The following is a 19,594-nucleotide window of genomic DNA, read 5'->3' as shown; positions in this document are numbered from 1 at the left end:
GTACACACCCCTGATGAACTCCAGTAACAACTGGAAATAAGTCGGAGATGGTGTCGCCACATCTCACAGCACTCTCAGGACTAAAATATTGTTCAGACATCAAATTGACCAGTTTTGGTGGCACCCTATAAAGACCAACAATCCTCTCGAGGGCATCCAGATTCACTGAATCAAATGCTTTGCAGAGATCAACAAAGGCTGCAAGCAGTCCCTGCTAAACTCTCGTCAGCATTTGGTGAGGACCTGAACGGCAAGGATACGGTCAATCGTTGACCTTTTCGGTGTAAAGCCTGACTACTCTGAGTGCTGAAGATCAAGCAGATGGCAGCAAACCATATCAAGAATTATCCGAGCAAATTGAGAGCAGCATCACCCTTCGGTAGTTGTTACAGTCCTGGTGATCACCTTTCCTTTTCCACAGAGGGACAACAAGGCCCCTCTTCCAGTCAGTTGGGATGATACATTTATTCCAGGCAGAGCACAGAACTGCATGCAACGACATGAGTGCAGCATTTTCACCAGCCTTGAGAAGGTTCAGCATGGATGCCACACATCACTGGAGCTTTACCCCATTTCAACCAGTTCACCGCCGTCTTTGTTTTTACACACGAAGGTGGATCACAGTTGTTTGGAGGGTCAGCAATAGAGATAGTAACACCCCTGACATCCAACTCAACAGCTGATGGATCAGCCTGGTACAGTGGCTCAAAGTAACCGGCCTAGCTTGTCTTCACTTCAGACTCCTCTGTCAAGAGCCCACCACCCTCTGCTCGAATTGAATTACATTGAGGGACGGGCTGAGAAGAACGCAATGTGAGAATTCTCCTGTAAGCAGACCAAGAATCACCTGACCACAGGTGATGCTCTACCCCCCCTCACAAATTCCTCGCACACAGACCTCCTTGTCCACCCTCAGCACACATACAGTTTTACGCCTTAGCTCCCTGAACAGCTCACCTCTGCCATTAAGCCTGGCCCTGTGACTGGTTAATGATATCCAATGTCCGTTGAGAGACAAAATTCTTCTTCGCCCTCCGGTGAGTTCCAAGACATCCACTGACACCATCAAGGATGGTGGTCTTGAAGGCACTCCACAACTCTTCAGGATTCCGCAAAGCATACAGAAGCCCCAAATTCACACTCAGCCTGTTCACAACCTCCTCAGCTACCCTCTCATCCTTGAGCTTGCCAACATCCAGCCTCGGCTGGGATGGTCCAATTCTCCCAGATTTTAGCTGCAACTTCAGAGTTGCTACCACGAGCCTGTGGTCAGAGAGAGTTGTCAGAGACTAACAGCCTGTGGTCGGTATTGAGGAACTGAGCACTCCGGTGGACCCTGCAGTTCTGAATCATTCTCCTCTGACCATCAACGAGTGCATGGTCAATCTCCTTTGCCACACCACCAGCGTTGGAATACCAAGTCCAGTGATGAGCCTGTGGGTGCTAAAACCATGAGCCAGCCACCCTAAGTCCATGACTTCTTGCAAAGTCAAGGAACTTCATGCTCTTCGGGTTCACAATTCCAGACCCATGGGGACCAACACGTTTCTCATCACCATCCCTATCAGTTTCAGTTGATGCATTGAAATCCCCCAAGGCGAGAGGAGTATCTCGTCTGGGCACTGATCAACCACAGACTCGAGTGTGGCATAGAATGCGTCCTTCATGTTGAGATCACTTGCTTCAGTCAGAGCATATGCAGACACCAGGGAAATGACACCCAAGGAGTGACGAATCCTTCATTTCATAATATGCGTGTTGACCGGTGTTACCTCAATTATCATTGGAGTCAGCTTATTGGACATAGCTACAGCAACTCCTTGGGCATGGTAACCATCAGAGTGACCAGACCAAGAGCAAGTGTGACCACCCACTATAATCTTGCAACTATCCGGTCTCCGAACCTCAAAGAGTGCTGCAATACCGATGTTCAAACACTTCAGCTCAGATGATAGCAGACACAGGTGATCATCCTCTCTCTGGGATAAGACATTCCAGACATCCACCCAAAGGGACCGCCTCAGGGTAACCCAAGGAGTCTGCCATCTGGTTGGCGACACCTCAGCACCACCCCGACATACACTACTGCAATCTGACCCAGGAAGGTTACCCCATGGTTTTCCTCCTGTCATCAGAGTGGGGGCCCCGAAGGCTTTGCCCAAACACTGTTATCTGGTAAGCTGCCCTGCGGAGGGCAGCTGCACAGGAGATACTTCAATTTTCTTTCCATTTTTCTTGCGTTTTGCCGAGTGAAGCATTTTACAGTGGCTGGAGTGCAAATCCTGCCACCAACCTCATAAAAAATAGTAATTCAACTGCAGGAGGACGTCTGCAGGCACAGTTGGGCACGAGATATGGATGGCCGTTGACTCACATGCAGTTCCTCTGCCCTTTGACAGGTTTTGTTTTTAATCCTGCTGGGTGTCCATATCCAAACACCCTCCCCACCAGGAAACCTGGTGGGGGAGACGGTTTAGTCACCGATAACCCGACCATGGAACAGGTTAGTACAGATTTACATGGTACCTGTAGCAGGTCACAGATATAATCTGGCCTGACCTGACATGCATCGATTAGGAAGAAAAACCAAATCCTTTGTAATTATGTGTATTGTACTTGTATAATGAAAAATAATAACTTCTTCTGTACGTCTTGAACTCGATTAGTTCATTGCACAATTAGTTTAACATTAGTTCACCAGCTCAGTAGTTCATTGCACAAATCACTCTTAAGTTATAAAAAAAATCACTTTTGCTACCAGGTTAATGTGAACTACTTTTGGTTTTGGCCACCAATGACATCGTTGTCCATCTACCTTTTTTGATTTTTGTTTTTTTTTGAAATGGCATACATTTTGTGTGGAATAACCTTTGAATTATCTTATCCACACATAAGAAGCAAATGAATCATTTTGGCAAATTACTTCATATTCTTCAAGGAGTGTTATTATGCTCTTTGACTTTAAAACCGTCGGTTATTTTTCCGTGAAGTTATGGGATGCGAGCATCTGCCGAAAGGAACCTAACCTTAAAGTAATTGTACGTTTGTGAAATGAACTGATATGAAAATATATATCTTGCGATCCCTTCAAGCTCAACCAAGCATTGGGAGTCCTTTAAATTGTTTGTGTCTATATATTATTCTCACTTATTGATGTGCAGAGAAAAACAAAATCAACGAGAGGGGGAGCGCTCGGGAGAGTGCAAAACCTCCGCCACCAATACTGCTGGGTCACTCAAGTGAACCTTACATCTTATTCATTAAATATGATTTCAACAGTGCTGAGAGTTATAGTTCTTTTCTCCTTTTTTTTTTTTTGGGGGGGGGAGGGGGGTTGGAAATCACTTAAAACATGTAAAAATGCAAAAAAAAAGGAAAAAAATCGAAATTGTTTAAAAAAAAAAGTTGCAAAATTTTTTTTTCTCCAACAATTTCTTTTTTGGGGGGGTGGAAATCACTTAAAACATGTAGAAATGCAAAAAAAAATTTTCCTCTAAAAATTTTTTTTGGGGGGGGGCCAAGTCCAAAGTTTAATGGCATGATCCTTGGACCATACCTAACCCCCCCCCCCACCAAGTTTCGTCTAAATCCATCGAGGAGTTTTTTCCGTAATACTGTTCACAAACAAACAAACAAACAAACAGAAAGGGGTGAAAACAGTAACCTCCATCCATCTTCGAAGATGGCGGAGGTTAAAGAGGGGGAGCACTCGGGAGAGTGCAAAACCTCCGCCGCCAATACTGCTGGGTCACTCAAGTGAACCTTATATCTTATTCATTAAATATGATGTCAACAGTGCTGAGAGTTATAGTTCTTTTCTCCAACATTCTTTTGGGGGGGGGGTTTGGAAATCACTTAAAATATGTAAAAATGGAGAAAAAAAAATCGAAATTTTGTTGAAAAAAAAAGTTGCAAAATTTTTTTTTCTCTAACAATTTTTTTTTGGGGGGGGTTGAAAATCACTTAAAACAAGTAGAAATGCAAAAAAAAAAATTCTCAATTTTTTTTTGGGGGGGGGGGGGTTGGAAATCACTTAAAACATGTAGAAATGCAAAAAACATTCTTTTTTGGGGGGGTTGGAAATCACTTAAAACATGTAGAAATGCAAAAAAAAAAATTTTTCCTCTAACAATTTTTTTTTGGGGGGGGGGGGGGCAAGTCCAAAGTTTAATGGCATGATCCTTGGACCATACCTAACCCCCCCCCACCAAGTTTCGTCGAAATCCATCGAGGAGTTTTTCCGTAATACTGTTCACAAACAAACAAACAAACAAACAAACAGAAAGGGGTGAAAACAGTAACCTCCATCCATCTTCAAAGATGGCGGAGGTTAAAGAGGGGGAGCACTCGGGAGAGTGCAAAACCTCCGCCGCCAATACTGCTGGGTCACTCAAGTGAACCTTATATCTTGTTCATTAAATATGATGTCAACAGTGCTGAGAGTTATAGTTCTTTTCTCCAACATTCTTTTTTGTGGGGGGGGGGGGTTGGAAATCACTTAAAATATGTAAAAATGCAAAAAAAAAAAAAAAAAAAAAAAATCAAAATTTTGTTGAAAAAAAAAGTTGCAAAATTTTTTTTTCTCTAACAATTTTTTTTGGGGGGGGTTGGAAATCACTTAAAACATGTAGAAATGCAAAAAAAATTCTTTTTTGGGGGGGTAAAAAATTTAGGGGGGGGGGTTGGAAATCACTTAAAACATGTAGAAATGCAAAAAAAAAAATTATTTCTCAATTTTTTTTTGGGGGTGGGGGGAATCCAAGTCCAAAATTTAATGGCATGATCCTTGGACCATACCTAACTCCCCCCCCCCCCACCAAGTTTCGTCGAAATCTGTCGAGGAGTTTTTCTGTAATACTGTTCACAAACAAACAAACAAACAAACAAACAGAAAGGGGTGAAAACAGTAACCTCCATCCATCTTCGAAGATGGCGGAGGTTAATGACTTCAATCCATCACACAGATGTGCACCTGTACAACCAAAGTTGTGAACTGTGGGATGTTGGAATTGTCCACCAACTAAAAATGTTTATGGTTTTCAATCCACGCAATAACCACTGTGTGTTTTGGCGCAGGTCTAAAGTTGCGCTTGCATTGCGCTCATGATATATATTGCTGTAGATTTCCCGCCCGTCGGCGTGCGAACGACCACTAACCAATAGCGGTCGCTTCGCCCACTGAACGGACAATCCAGTCGCGGCTTTCCGGATCAATGCCGGAAGCCAGCCACGGGTGTGTTTGTAACCACACCACAACCTTGTCCGCACTCTACCCGCGCACGACAGGGTCCGATCGCCAAATCTTCGATTTACCTAATTATTCACGTGGGAAGGTTACCGAGAGATTGCACCTCAACGGGACCGCTTGGAAACGAGCCACTTGAGAAGCTCGCTTCCTTTTGGGATAACCAAGCGGGGTATTATCGCGCAGTCCTGTTGGACCCGATCACTTTACCGGCTAATTAAAAACCAACTATATTCAGAGTGCAAGATGGGGCAGTTCAATGAGGGAATGGACGCAACGAACAGGTTTACATTCACACAAGGACATTTACTATAATAAAGCACGTATGCAATTATACAAGCAACAAACGCACGACAAAAGAACTACGGCCGTCTATACGAAATGCAATGCAAACATTTACAGCACACAAAGCACTTAACAATTTCCTACTTATTAGACGGGCCCACGGAAACACGTACACACACACACACACACACACACACACACACACACACACACACACACACACACACACACACACACACACGAAATGGTGGCAGAGGCCTTTAATAACGGGCTCCAGCTCGGAGGACAGGTGAGCTGAAACCCAGAGCCTATCTAGAACCTCTCCACCTCGTGTGGTCTTCAAGTTGTTCGGACCCGGGCTCCAGCGAGAGCGAGCTGGATCCAATCGCCATGAGCTGCGATCCTTCCCGAGCTCCCGCAAATCCTCCCGCGCTTCTCAACACGTGCTGGTGAGACGAGGCGCCGATCCTTCCTGTCGATGCGTCGCTTCCCCGAGGAACCACCTCCACGAAGGGGTCGATGAGTCGCACCAAGCCGGGAACCAAAATGGAGAACAAAGAGCTCCACAAACCAAGAAGAAGAAGAAGAAGAAGAAGCCACCATTCGCAGCTCGAGCCGAGCAACCGGCTCAACTTACTTCCAAAACAAAGCAGATCAAAGTAAAAAAAAACTCTCCGGAGCCAAGCAGAAGCCGAAGCTCACGGAACCATCAAAGCAAAGAGCCTCCAAAAAGCCTCCTCCCGAGCCAGGCCTCAGCCGAATCTCACTGAGCCAGCTGAAGCAAAAAGCTTCCGAAGGCCTCAACCCTAACCCAAGCAAAATAGGACCCGAAGGTCTGCTGAACGGCTACTCTCAACTCCCTTCTCCAACTCTGCCCACGAACAAAAGAAAAGATCTCCTCTTATCCTTCTCCCTCCCTTCCCCCGCTCCCAGCGTGACTCATGACTCATACCCTCGTGCTCCATCCCCTGCTCAGCCACGGGTGGGAGGGAGTTGTTGACATCATGAGTCACGGGATGGCAGGGTTCTTCTTGCTCTTCGCAGAAGAGGGGGAGGAATGTCTCCATTGTTCGTTCCCTAACTATTAAATCGATCCGCAGTGCATCTAATCGATTTCTGAACATTTAAACAATGGAAGGTGAGCTATCTAGGGAACAAGCACTTATCGACATAGCTGACTAAAGGAACCTGAATGTTGTGTGCAATCGAATTCCCAAATTCGTAACAATATATTTTTTTATATTGAAATTGACTCTAAACAAGGCTGAAAGCCACTATTTGTGAAGGGCTACAAAGAAAAAGAATAGGAGGAAGAGGAGGGTGTCACACTCGCTCTCCCCACCAGCAAAGCCAGTGAGATGCGTCGGTTTGGTCGCCGACAACCAGACAAAAATTGTGATGATGTCATTTTACTGAGAGATTCGACATATTTCATGCTGATAACATTTGGGGGTTAGTGCTAACACATGTTGAAGAAATGTCAAATTTATTGAAGTGGGAGAGAAGTGGGAGGATTGAAGTCGGCCATTGACCCGAATACTCTCTTTTGTCCCACAAGCTGAAGAGGATGAGTTTGAGAAGTTGAACTGGTGTGGCGATGACCTTGGAAAACTTGCAATTAACATCCATCAATGGATAATATCGCAGCTGTGCTCGAAGGAGACTTTGGTCAATATGCTGTGCCTGGTTTTATATGGTTATCATGAAGGCCTGCAACACGTGGTGCTAGTCTAGATACCACTTCATTGTTCCGAGAGCAGCTTACTGAGTAAAAACGTTTCTTGGTGATAATTTTTCACAAACTTAAAGTTTGTTGAAATATAAAGTTACTGAACTCACAAAATAAAAGAACACTATTTAGTTTTCGTTTCTGTTTTGTGTCCCTCGAGGTTGGGGCGAGCAGTTCCCTTCCCCCCCTTTCAGGAAAATTTCAAGAAACCTTATCAATTTTAGGAAAAACACCTATGGATATGTTTTCAGGGACACTTACAAGGCTATCAGGCTGAAACACTTTCTATCAATGGCCATCTTGTTTGAAAGCTCGTTCGAAGCCGTTTGTTGTTTCTAAAGTGGTCAGGGCTTATCGAAAACCTTTGATCATTGAAGTTGGAATATCGGCGTATAGGCTTGGGAGTATGTAAGGGAGTAACGACGACAAATAAAAATATTCCTCGCTAAGTACTACCCAGAGTTATACAACCCACTATTGTCCTTTTTCTGAATCTAAAATAGCATTAAGGAATATAAATATAAATCTATATATAATAGTGCAATTGTATGTCTTGTTACGGTTTTCGGATACCACGGGGAGACATGCCAACACATAAGGGATCCTTAACGTAGTTACATCGGTAGGAATGATGTCCAGCTAAGTTACCTCTCCCCTCATATCAATGGAAAGGGAAATGTATTGTATTTATGTGGAAAGATTTGAACCTTTGTGATACTCCTACATCTACATCCTCTGTCTTTCCATCTATCCCTCTCCCTCTCCCTATCCGCACCTCTACAGCATGTCCATGCAAGTCTTGTAACACTCAACATTACACTCAAACATTACACACAACACTGCAAATCCCGTCCACAAGGAATATCATCCGGGAACACGGGCCAGTGCAGGATTTCAACTCAAGTCAAATGAAGCACATGAAAATGCAGTGCCTGCAAAAGACGTCGACAGCTGATGCTCGGGTTTGGACATCAGCTCCATTGTGCAAGCTGGGTTCAACCAATAGGCATCACATGGTGACATGATGGGAACGGACCAGTGAGAAGGTGGCACTCACGAAGGTCAAGCTGCACCTGAAAGAACTGCTCTGGCCTGAAACCACATCCCTCCCAGGGCTGGTTATAAACCTGCTAGAATGAGTGGGCTGGTGATGAGGTGCGGCGCAGAGCTGACTGGCCGTGGAGTTTCCTTGGATGTGCCAGCCGAACACACTGACAGTTTCTGTCGCTGGCTTTCCCTACTACTAATTCATTCACTTGGCATGTATGAGAGTACTCAACAATTAAGCCCTCATCCCATCTATGTCTGGGTTACTGACTTGCATATCATTATTTCCTCTTAAGCATGACAAGCTTTCACATGCACCTCTCCCTGGATGGCTCACTACATCACCTTTCCTCCTCTTCTTTCTCCCACTGCCCTTTTCACTTTGGGACCAATGTAAGCCCGATGGTTTGAATCAGGTGAACAAAGGACCACCAACATGCCGTCTTGTTTTCTCGTTTTCTCGTTCGTTTTCTGTCTCTGTCTCTGTCTCTATCATCTCTGTTTCTCACTCTTCCTTATCTTGTTTCCCACGGAATGATTAATTTGCCTGCTGTGTGTGGAAGCATTATAAGTTGACTGGCTAAAAGAGGGCCAACATGCTTGGGGTAAGTTTTCTTGTGTGACACTGCCTGCTTGTAAATACTTGCATTTGTTAAATGCCTATAAACTGCTTTTCAACCTGCCCGACCATCTTTTTCCAATGGTTAGAACATAGTGTAAATAGTCAATGGGAGTTCTGCGGCACCATTTAGTTATGGCTCAAGATTAGCCAGCGTCCCACTTGCAGTATCGCTCGGCCGTTCTTGATTGACAGTAGTGGGGTATTGGGAAGCACAGTCTTTATCTGGGGTGATTAATTTGCCAGGACGGTAAAGTGGGATTTGGACACTGCATCTTACCTAAATTAAGCATCTCAGATGGTGGCTGTGGTTGCTTAGCAACTTCTTGTGTCACAGAATTATCTGCGACATGTTGATTTTTGATTTTGGAAATCAAAAATGGGGGGGGGGGGTGGAAAGAGCCAAAACCTGAAAAAAAAACCGCTTCTGAAAAAAAAAAAAACTGAAACTACCGAAATCCAGAATGACTGCTCACCGCCACTCATTTGTTCCTCTTTTTCCATCATGTGGAACCAACTTCCTCAGTCTCAACATCATTCTTCCTTCCTTGTCTTCAAAATGGCTGTTCACCACCATCTCAGATCATCATGCCCCATCCAAAACCATGATCTTTTCTTCTCCCATTAGCTCTTCCCAACCTTCCATTTTTTTCCCTTGTGTTCTCCCCTAGCCCCCATTCTTCCACATCTCCTGTATTTGTCCAAGTTTCCCACGATGTTGTGTCTCAAGGCCCGGTCACACCTTGACGTTTTAGCCAACGTATGCCGATTTTTTAATTTTTTTTCTAAAACGCTGGCACACGTTGAATACGTTATGGGTAAGTTTTGATAACATTGAGAGCACGCTGAAAAACACTGCCATACGTCGTTGTACGTTGGCTTTAAACGTTGTACTTTTTGGTTGTCCTCAAATTTTTTCATGCTTGAAATTTCACGACGTATGCCGGCGTATGACTCACACGTTCCGCTACGCTGGCCACAAGTTGTATGCACAGTCTGCGATCGTTGACAGACGTCAACACATGCTACTTGTAAGTTAATCATAAGTTGAGACACGCCGAGGTAATGTTTAGCGTACCCGAAACTTATTTCTAACCTATGATTAAGGTGTTGTTGGCACGTTACGCGATCGTTGCCACACATCGACAGACGTTACTTTTAAGTTACTCATAGGCTGAAAGACGTCGGTATAATGGATCGTCCTTGCGTCAGCGTCCACGGCCACGGCCAGGACACTTATTTGCAGCATTCTTCAAACTTTTCTTCGGCATGACGAGGATGTTCACACTTCGATGTCTAGCTTGGCTACGATTCCAATTGTCCATCGGCAGCGTCTATTTAAAATAGTCGAGTTTGAGCGATTTTGCACGTTCAATAGAAACGATTAATATTTCCGAGCGCCAGCGTCAAAAAACAAAGGCGAGTGACAGCAATTTAAATCGTTTATTGTAAACAATGAAAATAGCTGAGTGGTACCGTTTAAAAGTCGTTGAGTGTAAAAAAAATCCAATTGTTGAGCGCAAGCATCTACTTTCAATAGTGGAGATGCAGCCATTTAAATCGTTGAGTGGCAGCCTATGAATAGCAAACCCCACGTCACCGGCAAAGATAAACTGCCGCACGATATGGATAAGTTAGGCTATCGTTGGGCATAGTTTGTGAACGCCGGCTTCATGATAATTATTCGTTGGTATATTGTATCTATAAGGAATCAAAGCGCTCTATGCACATTATTAGTTCATTGTGCATTTGTCCAACCCGTTATGAATAGACCTAAATCATAAAAACAAGCTATAGCTCATTGTTGAAAAAGCCCCATAAAAAATTAGCCGCGAAGAACTTCGAACAATGGTGAAAAGATGTCTCCTACCCGTGGACACGCGGACGCAAGGACGATCCATCATAACCCACACCCTCCCTCTCACACTCACCTACTACTGCCAACATGAACAAACTACTACTAATACTAATACTAATACTGATACTGATACTGATACTGATACTGTTACTGCTGACATGGACATCGACTCAAAAAGGACTCGAAAACACTGTTGGGTTCCCCTTTTATGAACAGCATTTTTATATACCAATTCCCAAAACCGCTGGGAACACGTCTTTATATGGCAGTTGTAAGCTTGAAACACGTTAATTTTTTTTTTTTTGGTCGACCGGAAGACGTCATTGGAATACCTGGAGGGAAGATACGTCGATGTATGTTGGGACTACGTACAGAATTGGTTCAAAGCATGTCAAACATAAGTTAGAAATAAGTTTCGCGTAAAATGACATTACCGCGACGTGTTTCGACTTATGAGTAGCTTATAAGTAGCCTTTGTGGACGTGTGTAAGCGTCCACATATCGTGTGTACAACTTATCCCCATCGCATGCGGAACGTGTGTCATACGCCGAGTACGTCGTAAAATTTTGAACATGTTTAAAATTTCTTGACGTACTCTACTTACTACGACGTATGATAGCGTACTTTAGCGTTCTACTCACGTATACGAAACTTACTCATACCGTATTTGACGTGCCCCAACGTTTTAGACACATTTTTCTTAGGTCGGCATACGCTGGCAAGATCGCCAAGGTGTGACCGCGATGTTGACACTTCCATTTCTACGGCAGTTATGATTCGAATCGTTGGGCGTCAGCCTTTTAATAGGCTACGTGACGACATCGTCGGCGATGCGTGCAACGCGCTATGCCTGAGTTAGACTATCGTTGGGCATCGGTTGTGTAGGCCGACAACAGGTTCAGCATTCGTTGGTATAAGTTATCTATAACACAACGAAACGTTCTGTGTCCGTTACCAATGCGTTATACATAAGACCAAGTCGCTATGAATATGTCCGAATCTTTAAAAAAAAACATCAAAAGTTCAACGTAAGCCAGCGTTTTAAATACATTTTAATACGTTGCCATCGCTGGCTAAAACGTCAAGATGTGACCGGGCCTTCATCCCTGTTGTTGGTGTGTTTTCCTCCTATCTTTTTACTTACTATTGTTTTTGTTCTGTTACATCCTGCCTCGTTCTGTATTCTTCCTTCTCCACAAGCCTCAACATTGTTTGCAAAAAACACTCTCATGGTGATATCCCTGTGCCTACCCCACTCTTCTCCCTGCCAATGAAATAAGTTGATAAACCTATAGTTTGAATTTATGTTGTGTTGATATAGCACAGGCATGATGAGCCAAATGGCCTTCAGCATCCAAGTTTCTTTTATATTCACCCACTTAATTTAACTTTCATTTCATCCCAGAGTGCATGAAGTTGTTAATTGCTGGGATATTGGAGTGGTTCACTCATTTGACATGCCACAACGTTGAATGTTCAATCCCATTCTTCCCTCCAGGCCTTCAAAACAGCTGTTCACTGCCACCTCTTATCTTCCCCCATCCAAAACCTCGATCTTTTCTACCCCCGTTAAACCAACCCAAACCCACCTCCTTCAAATTATCTGCTTTCCTTCCTGAAAGTCCCTGTAGTGTCTATCTTGTATACCCCGTCTTCTCCGCCCCATCCCTCTCCCTTCCACAGATCTCATGTCTCTGTTCCCCACTGTTTTGTCCTTCCCTCTCCTGCCCCTCTTGTCTCATGCTCCCCTTGATGTGCATTGTGTGTATCCAACCTCCCCCCCCCCCCAAAAAAAAAACCCAACATAAAATCGCTTTTAAAAGATATGCTTTGATTAAAAAAATATAAAAAGTCATTTCAATGCAGGTGTGTTTTCAGTGACTCGCTTCCTCTAATTGGGGCACTTTTAACTTTCGGTTGTGAACTCGAAATCCATAAGTCAAATAGACTTTCTAAACATAGTTTTCAGCATTTATATGAAAGAGTGGCAACTTCAAAATGGATAACCATAATTGTTGTGCTCCTTGCTGCAAATCGGACTCACGAAAATATAGGAATTACAAGAAATATCCATGCATGAGAGATGTCGAGTTCCTTCCATTTCCATTTGAGAAGTCAGCCTGGTACATTTTTCTTTCACGTAAATATAAGATGGTACAACCTTTGTGTATTTTCAAGTTGTGAAGATTTCCTTTGGCTAAAGGTTGGTTACCATTACTTTGTTGGTAATGATGCACAGCATAGTCTTCACAATTGCAGACGTTCATTAAATAAATGATCAAGGGTTTGGATAGCACGTGCCCACCCACAGTTGTTTGGGCCTTGCGCCGATCCACAGTCAGGAGTCAGCAGTACAGAAAGCTGAAAGACCACAGTCCTGCCGGTGAACTGATAAAGTTCTCCAACTCTTTTGTTGTGCAGAGGCACATCCATTTTTCTCAGATACGTTTCCAAGTATTTTCGACTTATTTTATTCGTTTTGTGAGCCATTTCAGCGAACAATCCTTATCTCGCAAAAACAAAATCTTTTCGTGTGCCTCAATGGCCGCTGTTGCAAGGGGTTTCTCCGTATGCACACAAAGTATTCAAGCTCGGATTTTGTCATTTCCAAAGCCCCATAAGTCATTGTTTTTTGGGGTTTTTTTTTTTGTTTTTTTAAACAACACTGAAATTTTAATAACATGGGAAAGAGTTCTAACATACAAACTATTCTGTAAGTTCTCATGAGCCCATATCTGATGGGAAGTATGTCTCATTCACAAGTATATAAATCGAACTGTTATTATTTAAAATGATAAATGGAGTATTAATTATTGCAATGTGATTGGCAAGGACTCGCAACTCGCTCTTTGTGCTAATTGTAGTTGCCATAAATATCATGTCTGCATACATATTTTATGAATGATGTACGCAGTCAAAATTATTAATGGAAGAACTTTATCGAGTCGCCACAATGGTGTAAGATCCAGTGTGTAATTCAGCCCACCTGCCTCATTATTACTGTAACCCCACCCTCCACTTTATTATTAATCCCCATGGGTGGATCGAGCAGTTCAGCTTGGTGAGAGTACAGGTGAGTGCCAGAGTTATTTGGCACAGAGCTCTAAGTCGGCTTCATGCAACAATTGTCTCGGTCCGGGAGAGTTCTCGAGCAGTCTAGCACGCAGTCGGCTCAGAGCAGTGCAGCGAATTGCCATCTGTGAAAGTGGAGGTGGAGTTGGGCCTGGCAGTGGGGCTTAGTCCCCAAAGTCATGGAGCTTGTGGCACCACATGAGGTGCTCATGGAAGGCCAATGGCTTCATTATCCCTCCCTTTATTCTCAGCCCAGCACTTTCAATATGTTCCTTTGCTTTCTCTCACCATTCCCAACCATACCCTTTGTCATCTACGGATATGTGGCCATTGCTCAGAGTTATTTTATTATATGAGGAACTTTGGCACAGACATTTGACCCATCATGCCTGTGCTCTATCACCACCACAGTAAGAGATTGGGAGGAAATTATGCAGATGTGGCATCTTGGGGGATGAAGTATTCATAAAATTCCAATAACACTAACCCTCAATGAACACTTTTATAGCCAGGATTTTAAAACGAATTATCACCTTTTATGACGTCACATACATTTCACACACTTCGAGTTTGATTCTCGATGAACATTGGAGTTGGAGAAAAAAAATTACAGAAAGCCAATGAATAGCATAAACGTATTGCTCATTCTAACCGCTAGGGGTGGATGCAGATCCATGGTGAAGATTATGGGAGAAAAGGTCATAAACTGGGCAAGGTTTTGTTTGCAAACTGCTGATCATTGGAATTGAGAAAGTAATAAAAGTGGAAATTAGGTTGCTGCCGTACTATCACTTATGCTATGACACCAAGTTTCATATTAACGTCGTCGAAATGGTTTTCTAATTATGTGTTCATAATATATTCCAAAAGTAAAAAAGGTACATTGTAGTCAAGTGCAGGTTGAAAGACAATCATTTTGCATTTGATTTTCGTCGGCATCATTGTCATCAATGTCCAATTTTGTTGACAGAGTGTTGGTGCTGCCCAAACACCCTCTCGATAATGTTTGCCATTGCTTTCCCAGCAGTCAATCAGGGCAAGAATTTGTAATTTGTTCAGGTGGCTGGCAATAACTCGCATATTCTTCGAGAAAGACCATGGGATCTGAAAGGACCACCAATGATCAGTGCTGGCATGACAGGAGCTTGAACTCAAGACCCTAAGATCTTAAGCCAGCCACCTTAACCGTTGAGACAACACCAGGCTTGCTCTTCCGATGAATGTCACACTCATTCACAGTTCGCTGTACATGCGAAACACGAGGACGACAGTTTATAGCTTAGTAGGGATTCAAAACCAGAGTAGACAGCTCAGAGGCAATGTACGACCCTCTAGGCTATCCTACCAAGCCAGAAATTCCCGAATTAACTTGTATAACTACATTGGTGTTTAGAAAAGGTGTCACTCAATTTGAGTTTGGTTTTTTTTTTTTAACGATTTTGGTCAATTGCACATTTCGTTTTTATAACGTTATTGGTTCCTCTTTCAAGATGAGGAAGAAAACGAATTGTAGATAATACTATGTTTATAAGTCAGGAATATGATGGTTTAAGTTCCTTCTCAAGGTGTTCTTGGTGGCTCCTAAACTGAACACCTAACCCATTGAATCACTTAACATGAACTTTGGCTGTGATTCCATTTAAAAGTGTTCGCCGGTCGTCAATTCCAAAGGTGCAGATGGTTTGATTGGGACCTCTGCAGAGAGAGAGAAATATATATATATATATATATATATATATATAGAGGGAGAGGAAGAGAGAGAGAGAGAGAGAGAGAGAGGGAGAGAGAGAGAGAGAGAGAGAAAGAGAAAGAGAGAGAGAAAGAGAGAGAGAGAGAGAGAGAGAAAGAGAAAGAGAAAGAGAAAGAGAAAGAGAAAGAGAAAGAGAAAGAGAAAGAGAGAGAGAAAGAGAGAGAGAGAGAGAGAGAGAGAGAGAGAGAGAGAGAGAGAGAGAGAGAGAGAGAGAGAGAGAGAGAGAGAGAGAGAGAGAGAGAGAGAGAGAGAGAGAGAGAGAGAGAGAGAGAGAGAGAGAGAGAGAGAGAGAGAGAGAGAGAGAGAGAGAGAGAGAGAGAGAGAGAGAGAGAGAGAGAGAGAGAGAGAGAGAGAGAGAGAGAGAGAGAGAGAGAGAGAGAGAGAGAGAGAGAGAGAGAGAGAGAGAGAGAGAGAGAGAGAGAGAGAGAGAGAGAGAGAGAGAGAGAGATTGGGACCATACTCGATGCAGAGCGTTGGTGCTGCTTAAGCAGTCTCCTTGGCTATTGGGTACAATACTGGGCAGGTTGCCACTCTGACACAGGATACCAGCATGATGGCACTCATTTTGCCGACCTCAGAAGGATGACAGGCCGAGGTATTAATTCAACAGCTGAGCAGGATTTTAACTCAGGATCCGAGGATCCCAAGCCCACCACCCGAACCATTAAGCCAACAACAGGCAACCTCTGCAGAGACGTTTAAATATGATTGATATTTGTGCATGGAAGGTGTTCATAAGTACCACACCATAAGTATTCATACTTATTCAATACCATAAGTATTCAATACCATAAATATTCATAAATACTTGTTTCCTACCTTATCAGTGAGTTGCAGATTTGGCCAAAATCTCAGGGTGTGCTGGCAATAACTCGCATATTCTTCTCGAAAGACCAAGGGATCTGAAAGGACCACCAATAATCAGTGCTGGCATGACAGGAGTTTGAACTCAAGACCCAATTTTGCTTGTCATGCTAATTTGGAATTTGTGTGAATATATATATATATATATATATATATATATATATATATATATATATATATATATATATATATATATATATATATATATATATATATATTGTTGCGGATTCGCGCCCGTCGGCGTGCTGACGGCCACGTAACTCGAATCGCGGCACGTCGCCCACCGGACGGACAATCCAGTCGTGACCCTCTCGGACTAACGCCGGGAACCAGTCACGGGTGGACCTTTCGGTCTCACCGCGATCGAGCCAATCAGCCCCCGCGTGGGATAGGGTTGCTCGCCAAATTCGACCTACCTAAGTACCCACGCGGAGGGTAGACCGGGCGATCGCACCTCGCCGCAGGTCGACTTCGGACACGGGCCACTTAAGCGACCCGTTCCGTACTATCAGAATAACCGAGCGGTGTTATCGTCGACCTCGACGGTTCGATTAATTATCGGGCGTATTCAGCCCACTACCAACCCTTTACGTGAAGCAAGATGGGGATTCAATAGAGGAAAAGACGAAGCGAAGCGGGAAACAGTTCAACACAAAGCACATTTATTCGCGGCACACGGGAGCACACATATACAATTCCACCAAATGCACACAGAAAAGACACAATGTAATTTACACAAAAAGCAAATGTAAAAGCGAAAACACAATGCAGAGCTAATACCGACTACCGAGCACACGGCAACACTTATACAATTCTACTTCACAGACGGCGCCGACAACACATACCCAAAACCAAGGAAAAGAATACCCTCAAGGATGAGGCGGGCCTGAGGCCGAGACCGGGTCGCGCCTACCGGTCTGGTGATGAGACGCGGAGCGGCGATGGCGCCTCAACTCCGCGGGCCTCGCGGACAGTGTCTGGTAGGGGGTGGGAAAGGGGCCCCCTAGGTCGCACTATCTCAGCGCGGGGGGAAACAGGAGGGGGTTGCTGATGCTCGGGGTATAGAGGATTTTTATTATCCCGCGACGAGAGTCTCCACCTCGGCCAGGTCGCGCTGTCGGCCTCCCTGGGGTGCAGCTCCCGACGCGAGCACCCCCTCGTCTGGTGTCGCTGCCTTTCCACAGCTCCGTCCCCTCCGTTCCGACTCCAACGCACACGACGACCAGCTCCTTCTTGCCAACTCCACCGCCCGCGAAGTCTTGACTCTCTGTTTCCGACTCTCCTACTCTCCGCCTCTGGACTCTCCTACTCTCCGCCTCTGGACTCTCCTACTCTCCGCCTCTGGACTCTCCTACTCTCCGCCTCTGGACTCTCCTACTCTGGACTCTCCTACTCTCCGCCTCTCGACTCTCCTACTCTCCGCCTCTGGACTCTCCTGAACTGACGAACACGGTCCTTTTATCAGCCCCGTAGCTTCGCCCTCTCATCTTTTACCCCCTCCCTTCGACCTTTCACCTCGCTCCCCATTGGCCCGAGAAAAAGTGGGCGTGAAGGCTTTTTGATCCATAAATTTGCATATATCGATCGCCCTGGGGGCGGGCCACCCGCCCTCGCTCACCGATTGGACGGCAAAAAGTGGGCGTGTGTCGTTTTTGATCCGTTTTTGAAGCACAAAATCCGTGATTTTGTACACGCTGTTCGGCGCGCGCCCTGCACGAGTCCAACACCGGTACCCACAGCGGGGCAAGAACGGTGGCGATGCGACGGTTGCGAGGTGTGACGGGAAGGTCGTGGCGGTTGTGGTGAAGCGGCGTTGTGGTTGGTGGTTGATGTTGTGGTTGTGGTGGTAATCATGGCGGTTGGTCCAAAATAAAGATAGCAAAAGAAAAACGGCTATCCTGAAGAGTCGCAGCACGCATAAATGACATGTATTCCCACTAGACAACGGGTTTGGGCCTAACTACACATGTACTTACCGAGATACCTCACCTAAGGGACCTGAATGGTGGTTTGCGAATTTGGTAACCACAACAATATATATATCACACCCCTCACCCATAATTGGAGGGAATGACAAAATAAAATGGTACATGCTGCTTCCCTGCTTGACACTCAGTATTTAACAGATTAAAACACAGAATATGCTGGGAAAGCAATTGCAAACTACCGAGTCGGCGAAAACACTTACCAACAAACTGCATCGGCATCACCAAACCTTTTTTCCTCTTCGTGACAGACCTGAGGCCTTTTCATCAAGTCGCTCGATATTCCCAAATTTTCCTGTGGAGAATATAAATTTACGGTTGGACACTGCTCTGGATAGATTAACCAGTTTTTCCTCGACGTTTACATTGACTTGAATAAGGCTTGATGGTATATTTCCCAATGTGAGAACATCTTAACCGAAAGTGAACCCCCCCCCCATCCCCCTAAAAAAATTCTGGATCCACCCCTGGACAGAAATGGGGACATTTTCTAAGCAGACAACATATAAATGAACAAGGACAAATGTGTCCACGAGCAGCGTCCTAAAGGTTTTGTCGGCTAAAAAAAAAAAAAAAAAAAAAAAAAAAAAAAAAAAAAAAATTATAATTTTTTTTAAAAAACAACAACTTCCGATATTTCGTCACGTGCCTTCCTTAAGCCAATAGCGAAACGCGTCATAATGTATTAAAGTATTTACGAAATAAATAATGTATTTACGAAATTCTTCTTCTTCTTCTTTCGGCTGTTCCCATTAGGGGTCGCCACAGCGGATCACCCGAATGATCCGCATAGTGATTTGGCACATGTTTTACGCCGGATGCCCTTCCTGACGCAACCCTGGTCGCCTCTTACGACACACAGGGATATGGTACACCTATTTTAACCGGGGTATACACCGGCCCAGTATACTGGTACTCATTTCGCCGACCTCGGAAGGATGACAGGCTGAGTCAACCCCCTGGTGTATTAATTCAGTGGCCCAACGGGGCTTGAACTCAGGACCTGTTGGATCCCAAGCCGCTGCCCTAACCACTGCGCCAACACCAGGCTCATAATGTATTTACGAAATTACAATATGATAAATGGAATAATCTTTAAATAGTAACGTGAACTTTTCGAAACTTTAAAGCAAATGTCC

At 44.3% G+C, this 19,594-nt stretch overlaps 2 protein-coding genes across 7 annotated transcripts in view; one reads left to right on the top strand and one right to left on the bottom strand.

The window, feature by feature from the left end:
* LOC147011609 (uncharacterized) overlaps window positions 1-19,594 on the bottom strand; it is a 284,049-nt gene that overhangs the window by 143,336 nt on the left and 121,119 nt on the right. For 5 of the 6 annotated variants that reach the window (XR_015051803.1, XR_015051801.1, XR_015051802.1 and 2 more), the window contains exons 1-2: window positions 18,659-18,998; window positions 16,426-16,508 (exon numbers count right to left, since the gene is read on the bottom strand). Coding sequence is in view for 2 of the 6 variants with exons in the window: in XM_085857519.1 (XP_085713645.1) it covers window positions 16,426-16,508; window positions 18,659-18,677 (102 nt within the window). In the remaining 4 variants the exon portion in view is untranslated. Of the gene's footprint in view, window positions 1-16,425; window positions 16,509-18,658; window positions 18,999-19,594 lie in introns of those variants that run through there. The other variant, XM_085857520.1, reaches the window with a different exon arrangement.
* LOC147011611 (uncharacterized) overlaps window positions 1-19,594 on the top strand; it is a 108,224-nt gene that overhangs the window by 37,368 nt on the left and 51,262 nt on the right. The gene's annotated exons all lie outside the window — the stretch shown is intronic.

The sequence above is a fragment of the Eptatretus burgeri genome, chromosome 15 (assembly GCF_056783735.1).
Source record: "Eptatretus burgeri isolate ZD-2024b chromosome 15, Ebu_testis_v1, whole genome shotgun sequence".
Lineage (NCBI taxonomy): Eukaryota > Metazoa > Chordata > Myxini > Myxiniformes > Myxinidae > Eptatretus > Eptatretus burgeri.
This window is presented reverse-complemented; position numbering and strand designations above follow the sequence as displayed.